The 8,418-nt window shown below is 49.3% G+C and overlaps 1 protein-coding gene across 1 annotated transcript in view; it reads left to right on the top strand.

Moving 5' to 3' along the window:
- The window catches only part of NCSTN (nicastrin), a 26,199-nt gene extending 18,255 nt beyond the window's left edge, over positions 1-7,944 (top strand). Inside the window, exons 9-17 of the mRNA XM_019525063.1 lie at positions 1,025-1,129; positions 1,384-1,461; positions 1,626-1,795; positions 3,928-4,030; positions 4,291-4,386; positions 4,973-5,060; positions 5,209-5,363; positions 5,769-5,981; positions 7,228-7,944. Coding sequence (XP_019380608.1) covers positions 1,025-1,129; positions 1,384-1,461; positions 1,626-1,795; positions 3,928-4,030; positions 4,291-4,386; positions 4,973-5,060; positions 5,209-5,363; positions 5,769-5,981; positions 7,228-7,350 — 1,131 coding nt within the window. The 3' untranslated portion in view covers positions 7,351-7,944. The remainder of the gene's footprint in view (positions 1-1,024; positions 1,130-1,383; positions 1,462-1,625; positions 1,796-3,927; positions 4,031-4,290; positions 4,387-4,972; positions 5,061-5,208; positions 5,364-5,768; positions 5,982-7,227) is intronic.
- Positions 7,945-8,418: the final 474 nt, after the last annotated feature.

Here is an 8,418-nt window from a genome sequence, read left to right on the forward strand (position 1 = left end):
TGGAAAAGATCCAGAGACAAGCAATAAAGATGATGAAGGGGTTTACTAGGAAGCACTAGGAATTTTCAGTTAGAAGAAGAGGAGAATGGGGAGGTAGAACACGCTAGTGGTTTCAAATATTTGAACCACTAATGGTAGAGAAGGAGAACAATTATTCTCTCTTGTCAGAGGGTAAAATGAGGTAAAGTAGCTTCTTTGCAAACCTGAAGTGTTGTAGTTCCCTTATTCCTAGGGCAGGGCTGGGACTTGAGTTTCCCCTCTGCAGTAACAGCCAAAGGCACCTGTACACTGTCCTGCCGGGATGATGAACTTGACAGACTAATAGAGGGCTTCTCTCACTAATTTCTCATCCCTGCCAATCTCCAAGCCTGTTCTCTGCCCTGCCTCTTCCCTCCCCCCATCAATCAGCATGGGTTACAGTAGCCAAGCTTTGAATCCTAAACGGAAACCAGAAGAGGCGGGATTAAAAATATATGGGCTCTCTGCAGTGAAATGCAGCTTATTTCCAAGAGCACAGTGCTGGCAATGGCAGCTGCATTGAGGCAGGGTAAACTCTTGGGGGAGGGGAGAAGGGAGAGTGGACTGATGGTTAACAGCTGATGTTCCCCTCAAGGCATCGGCACTGATGGTCTTGTTTGTGCAGCTCTGTGAAGTTGGCTCCCACTGTCCTGAGGTGTGGCCATGTGACATTCCCCATGCACCATTGCCATTATGGGGACCCATAATCAGTACCTCCTTGAGAAGGGCAGTCACAGTGCTGTGGGCTGGATGGCCCCTGGGTGTTTTACATGTGACGTGAAAAGCCACAAGGTTCTGCTGCTTAGGAGTGTGGGAAAGGGGTTATTCCACTTGCTGTTTTTCAGAGAGAGTAGGAAAGCTCCTTTCTGTAGACACCTCCCCCTTCCTCTAGACACCCACCACATCCCCCAAGTTATGCCTCTTCTTCCCCACCACCTTGCTCGTGCTTGAGCTCTTGAACTTGCCACAGGCTCGTGGCTGATTAAATGAACCCGTTCTGTCACAGGAAACCTTTGATTACATTGGCAGCTCGAGGATGGTGTACGACATGGAAAATAACAGATTTCCCATTAGGCTGGACAACATTTATGCCTTTCTGGAGCTGAGCCAGGTGCGGATTGAATTTCTCCCTCCCCACCTCCGGTGAAAATTCAGCTGTGGTTTTCCTAGCCAGCCCTTCCCCTTGTTGCTCTCCTGCTTCTCCTTCCTGTCTTTACCCTGTTATTTCTATCCTATTTCACAATCACTGTATCACCCACCCTCTCTCTGATTCCCTTGGGCTGTGTGGGGTTGGAGTTGGTGGGTTCCTCCATACCAACTCTTCATTTAGATCTGTGTGTTAATGGGCAGCTCTTTTTCTTGCAGGTGGCTTTAAGGAACAACTCTGTTCTGTGGGTGCACACAGACCCCATATCTCAGAAGAATGAATCTGTTCAGTTGCAGGTAATGCAAGATGATTTGAGTCTCCCATCCAAGCCCACCCAGCCCTGATCCTGCTTGAGATCTGATGTGATCCCAGTTCGGGGTGGTTCAGCTGCCCCCTATAGCCAAACAAAGTAGGATTTCAAGCTCTAGAACATTGCTGTTTTTTCCTTATCTCCTTTAAGGTTAAAAACCTTGTGGAAGCTCTAACCAGAAGCAGCGTGGATGCAAATGTGACTTTGCAGGAGGTCAGTCAGTCTCAGCCTCTCCCCCCTTCATCCTTCCAGCGCTTCCTGAGGGCCAGGAACATCCCAGGGGTAGTGCTAGCTGATCACCGCACATCCTTCCACAACAGGTACCTACCCATCCTGGGGAGTCTGCAATGGAGAATTGTTGGGTTTAGGTAGTTGGTGACTTGCTTCTGGTCTGGAGCTTAAAGTCCAGTGGACAAATAAAATCTCAGCTTTGATGCTGCAGCCTCAGAAACTGCTGATCACTCCAAAGCAGTTGCAGTGCAGGCAGCAGTAACCCCTTCCTATCACCCTGCTGACATGCCAAAGCCTGGACCTGGACACCAAAGAAGAGCTTCGGTGTCCATGGTCTGCTTGCTCTTTAGCTCAGGTATGAATCTGACAGTGAGGGCACTGGTTGTGATGTGGACACCTGTTCACTAGGAACTGGAATGACTTGTCGTCCCGTATCCCCCCCCCGCACACAGACCACGCACGCCTCCCCACACCTCATGCCACAGTGGCCACCAGACAGCTGCAGCTTTCAGTCCAAACTCGGTACTAGATTTGAAAGGGCAAGTCAGAACGTGGCCAGTGGTATCGCAGAGATTGGGGCAGATGTTCTCGAGTGCCTACAACTCTGGTGTCCAAACAAAAGAGCTTAAATGTTGGAGCTGCCAAGCAGCTGAGTCCGGCCACATTGACAAAAAGGGATTCACCTGGAACTTAGAGCTGGACCCTGGTCTCTGGCCCTATGTGCTAAACTGCAGACGCTGCCTGGCCAGCTCATTTCTAATGTAAGAATTCCCAGGTTCGAAGGAATTATACTGGAACCCCAAAAGCCATCAGATAAACCCAAGCACTTGATCTTCTCTGTGCTCCACAGTAGGGAAGCCAGTGCATAGGGATTCTCATTGAATCCAGCAAGTTCCCCCGTTGGCCTGGGGTCCCCTTCCTCTGCAAGACAGACAGAGGCCTTCCCCAGTTTACTGAGAGCATTGTGGTATCACCAGTAAACAGGAGGAGGGAAGCCTTTGGAGAAGACCATGAAAGCTTGACACAGGGCAAAGTCTTTCTGGCCCCACAGGCCAAACTCTCTGCATGTGAGTGCAGCCAGCAGAGGGCAGCCCAGCCTCCTGAAATATGGGCTGTGGGGTGTGCAGTGTCATATAGAGATGTTGTAGGGGGGAGGCTGTGGGAAGGTGGGGGAGAGAGGGACAGAAGGGAGTAGAGAAGCAAACGCATGCCATGTAATTGAACAGGCGCAACATAATTATTCTGACAACCGAAAGAAATCCAGTTTTGTATAGAAAATGTTCCCTGCAGCTGGCTGCAAGCCAGAGGTGAGCAAATGGCAACTGAGCGTGCCCGAGCCTCATCTGCTTTTCCAGAAGCTGCTTTTTTTTTTTTAATACATCTTTCTATTTGTAGTGGCAGGAAGCCACAGGCATTGGAAAACACTTCCATTCACCCCCCACCTCCCCAAATGCACTGCAGAGTGTGACACAAGGGTCCTTTCCTCTCTCTGGGTCTGGAGGGGAGAGGAGAGATCCCTTTCAGGTTGCCTTTTCCCCCCTCCCTCTGATCTTTGTTATGCAGTCTCCATAGACAGCATGGGAAAACAACCCATTTACAGACCCAAGTGCCCTGCTGCTCTGGGGATCCTGGAGGGTTTGGGGCAGGGGCAGTACCTATTGCTCTGCTGACTGTCCCTCAGTCTCGCAGAATGGTGTTGAACGGTCCCATCCAACCTGGAACCATGGCATGTTGTGCTGGGCTTTGCGCCCAGACCTCGGTTCAGCTGTGCGCTGCTGCAGATGTCTTGATGCAAGACTGTCACCAAGTGAACTTGGATTCTCATTCTGCTCCATGTACGAGAGTCCAGTAGAGGAGGGAACTGAGAACAAGGGGCTTTGTCTTTAATCGATGTAGCCCTGAGCAGGGTTGTTTCCCTGCTCCATGCCTCAGTTTCTCCATCGCCTGATGGATGGGATAATGCCTGTCTGGCTGAGGGCTAGTCCCTGCTTGTAAATTGCTTTGAGATCCTCAGATGGGAGAAGCTGCAGAAGGGCCAAGTTAATTATAAAGCCTCATTAAATGGTTTAAGGAGCGTGTGGGAGGCCAACACTGGCAGGGCTGTGACTCTTCTCCCAGGAGACACTCCCGCTCACCGCTTCAGGCACAGACTGAATTGAATTCCATGCCCTGTGGTTTCTTTCCGCCCCCTTCCCCAATCCCGTTTGCATTCTTCTTTCAGATATTACCAGAGCGTGTATGACACTCCAGAGAACATCCTGATGGACTACCCTGCAGGGCTTAGCCCCGAGGAGGCTCTGACCTATGTCACAGACACAGCTAAGGTTCCTGGGGAACATTTTCCTTTGTCCATTGCAAGGCAGCAAAATGAGGCCTGTGGGTTGGGCAGGGTGCATGTGGCAAAGGTGGTTTCTCTGTCCGTTGCCGAGGGCTCGGGTGCTACATATCGCTATGGTGGCATTAGCTGCTGAGATGCTAGCAGGCTGTAAGCACTTTGATGGATGTGTGGGTATTGGCGGGCTTTCCTTCCCTGTTGCACTGGGCCTGCCCATCTTGATTAACACGGAGCCCTCTTCTCTTGCAGTCCCTGGCAGAAGTAGCCACAGTGGTGGCCCGTGCTCTCTACCAGCTTGCAGGGGGGAACGGCAGCACCTCCGCTATTCAGGCAGCTCCAGAAACGGTATGAGCAGATGGAATTCAGGCCCTGGCATCCATGCTGAGCTCTCACGTATTTCCCTTCTGTCTCTGTTTATATATGTTTACACAGCATGCTGTCCTGTCTGTCTCCACGGGTGCTTGCCTCCCCCTTTCCCCAGCATCACCGAATGAATAACATGTTACCCTTCCATCAGGATCCCAGCGTCCTACAAATGCTTGGCCCCCACATAGCCCACAACAAGACAGAGCAGAGCTAATCCTCATTCTGCAGAGCAGGCAAGGGAAACCGAGGCACATATGCAGTGCCCTGGCCTAAACCATGCAAGGAGTCAGTGGCAGAGGTGGGGATAAAGCCCAAGAATCATGAATCCAAACCTTATGCTTCAGCTACCAGATCACACTGCCTCCCAGAACTGCACATGGAACACAGACATGCCCTGGCTTCAAGCTCAGTGCTTTGAGCCAGTGGAAGTACGTCCTAATTCATCTTCTGCAGCTGAATACTGAGAAGACAAATGTTGCTGCGTTGAGGTCCTCTGTTTTCTCCTCTCGCTGATCTCTCCTTTCATGTTATTGGACTAATGAACCAATCTCACTCTTGCTTCCAGGTCTCCCAGATGCTCTATGGGTTTCTGATTAAAGCCAATAACTCTTGGTTCCAGTCCATCATTAAACAGGACATGAAAAGCATCATGGGTAAGCAATACAAGGGGAAGAATCTGGGGCTGGTTAGTCCTTTCTCTGTCACCTGGCAGTTTTATGGGGCTCTCTAGTATTGGTACAGGGCACACCTTTTGCTTCTGGTGTGCCCTGTACCAATCCCACTTCTCTCTGCCTGTACTAGTTGACAGCGTTCCCCAGCACTACATCGCTGTTAACAGCCCAGTGAACACCACCCAACTGGTACAGTCGGTCCTGGTCAACCTCACAGGTACCGTTGTCAACTTCACCAAGGAGGAGTGCCAGAACCCTGAAAAAATGTCCATCCCTGAGAAGGAGGTAAGTGAAGTAAAATTGAGGGTGTTGGGGATGGGAACAGAAGCACTGAGCAGGTGAATTCCACTGATCTCTCTGAGACCTCTCTGTCCTGTATTCACCCTGTTGAAGAAGGTTGAATGAAGGAAAAAGATCCCTCGTCCTTAAGACACAGAGAGAAGTGGAAAGGTATTGCCAACAGAGAGGCCCTGCCAGCTGTACCACTGCCCAAGAGTGGAAATGGAAATATTCCTCTGGGCTGAGTGAAACTTGAATGAATCAGTCTGAGGGTGATGGCTGGTTTTCAGTGACCTTCCTACAGTCAGTTAAGCTCTTCCCTGTCCAAGGCAATGAGTGTGGTTTCAACCCAAAAAGCTCACTGAGATTCTTTCTGTGCCCTGCTCTAACTCCCCTGTGCTCTCTTTACAGCTATATGAATATTCCTGGGTGCAGGGTCCCAGAGACCCAAACTCAACCTCACGAATCCCCTTCTGCGTCCGGTCAACTGTCCACCTAAGTAAAGCCCTCTCTCCTGCCTTCGAGCTGAAGCAGTGGGGCTCCACAGAGTACTCCACATGGACAGAGAGTCGCTGGAAGGACATCCGGGCCCGGATATTTCTTGTAGCCAGCAGGGAGCTAGAGGTGAGATGAAACATGTCCGTCAGAAAATACCTCAGAAAAACTCTGAAAAACAGGCAAAGTTGTCTTGGCTTGTGGTAGTACCTCCTGGCAAGCTTTGCATCAAACAGTTAGCTGTCACAGCACCTTGTGCTATCAACCAGAGTGGGGGTTGGTCAACTCTTGAGAGCTCATAGATGATGCTCTTCCTCTCAAGTCATTGTGCTGCTTGCTATAGATGGTCTTTTTGGGGATAGGACACAAATCTAGACATCTCAAGGATTTTTCTGGGTTGGTTAAAGAGCCTGTGACACTTTGCAAGGTTCAAGGGATTGACTTCAGTGTCCAATAAAATTCCAGCTTGATTCCTTCTGATTCCTTAGCATTCCCCTTGTAGTTCTAGCTGTAGTTGTTCAGTGATGCTGTGCACTATGGAACTTCTTCTGTATTCCACCCCAGTTTAAACTGAAGGTCAGTACTGTCTGTCATGCATGTTGGGTTAAGTGCAGAAAACACCACAAAGCAGCAGAAAGGGAAGTCTTGGCTCAACTTTTTAAAGAAGGAATCGGAAGGAATTTCTGGTCTTTTTAAGGTTGCAAACTCAAGCTCTGACATTTTTAATGGAATGTACTTTGATTCCCACCCAACCCCATGAGCTGCCTTGCTGCCTGGGCAGCTTGATCAGTGGGATCAATCACAGAGAGAGTCGCATGTTTGATGTGAAAGTAGAGACTTGCATCTCCTCTCAATTTCTTGACATCATCTTCACCCAGATAATAAAATTCGTTCTGCAGTTGTCGCTTTGTTACTTGAAGGCTTGTGTGTCAGCAAAGTAAGAGTTACCTTTGAGATAGCTCTAAAACTGTGTAACTCACTGATAAAATGGAACAGCCAGAGTTAGAGCTAGCATTCAAGATGCTCTTAGGCTGAGACCCCTCAGGCTCTTGAGCATTGTCAAGGAACCTGATTCAAGCGTGAGATGATCCCTTTTCTGTCCACTACCGGCTTCCTTACCCTCTCCTCTGAAGTAGTGAATGCTGACTTCTGCTGAAGATGGGGATCTGATCTAGTCTCTAGTGGAGATGACAGTCTCTGACCCAAAGAGATTATCACCTCCTTGCACACCCCTTGTGTAATGCTTCAGGTCATTTCCTTCATGGTCACCTCTAGCAGGCACTTGGGTTCAATGCAAACCCTTGGCCGCAATGCAGAGGCAACCGCCACTGTTTCACATACTGATACGCGCCTTTCCTTTCTCGCCCCCTCCTAGATCATCACACTGGTGGTGGGCATCGCCATTCTCGTCTTTTCGCTCCTCGCAACCTACTTCATCAATGCCAAAGCAGACGTGCTCTTCAGCAGCCCACCAGACCCTGGGGCCATGGCTTATTGAGGCTGCTCCTCTGGGGTGTGGAGCCCCAGCACTCATACTACAACTGTACTGACTAGACCTACACTGGAATAGCCCTCTTGCCTGAGAGGGACACAGATGGATCACTACTCCACAGTCTCCAGGGTGAGCTTGAGAACCAAGGCCCTCACAGAAAAAACTCTCCCTAAGAAAACTGTGCTGGCCAAGCCCTAAAGTGATCATGGCTGCTTCGGGTTTTAGGAACTTTTTTTTTTTTTTTTTTCGTCCTCTCTTCTGGGCAACTCAAAAGGATCTAATGCTGCTTGGACCAAGCTGCTGTGGGTATGTTTCCAAAGTGAGGACAGGTGTGAAACATGAAGGAAACGTCTCTGACGTATATGGACAGCAGACTTCTGTGGCTTCCTGAGATCCCTGACTGCCCCTCTGCTTCTGGAAGAATTGTCCAGGAGTTGCTGTGAATCTGTGTATACTACAATGCAAGCAGGGGAAGAGATACTGAACAATTAGATGAGAGATGTACTTTTTTTTTTTCAATAGTGCAATATTTCAGGGTGGGACTTGTACATATATAAATAGCTTGGTTTAATTAAAAAAGAATTGCCACTTACAAATTAACCCCTTTGCTTGTGTTGTCTTAATTGCAGCTCATAGGACCAAAGGGCTCTTGGGAATGGAATCTGTTGGTGTTGCCATAGTGGCTGCTCATGGGGAAAATTGATCTTACCTTTTCCTTGCAACAAAACTTTCCTTTCTTAGTGAAATAGGGCTGAAGCTGATTTACCTTGTTTGTCTTGTCCAGTGCAACTCAAAGCTCTTTGAGACGGGCTTCTCTGTGCATACGGGCTACACTCAGGTCACTATTTGTATCTGTAACACATGAGTACGAATGAGCAAACTGCACCTGAATCAATGGCACCGCTCAGTCCCATGCAGGATTGGGCACTTATAGCTGGCACCTGGAGCTGTTTTGACTCTAGGAGACCCAGCCACCAAACTGCCCTGTTTTTTCACTGCATCGGGTTTATTTCCTTCAGTATTCCTGATCAGAGCCCAGCCTACGATGGCTACATTCAAAGGGAACAGCTCGGA

This window comes from Gavialis gangeticus, unplaced genomic scaffold (genome assembly GCF_001723915.1).
Source record: "Gavialis gangeticus isolate Ggan-Ray unplaced genomic scaffold, GavGan_comp1, whole genome shotgun sequence".
NCBI lineage: Eukaryota > Metazoa > Chordata > Crocodylia > Gavialidae > Gavialis > Gavialis gangeticus.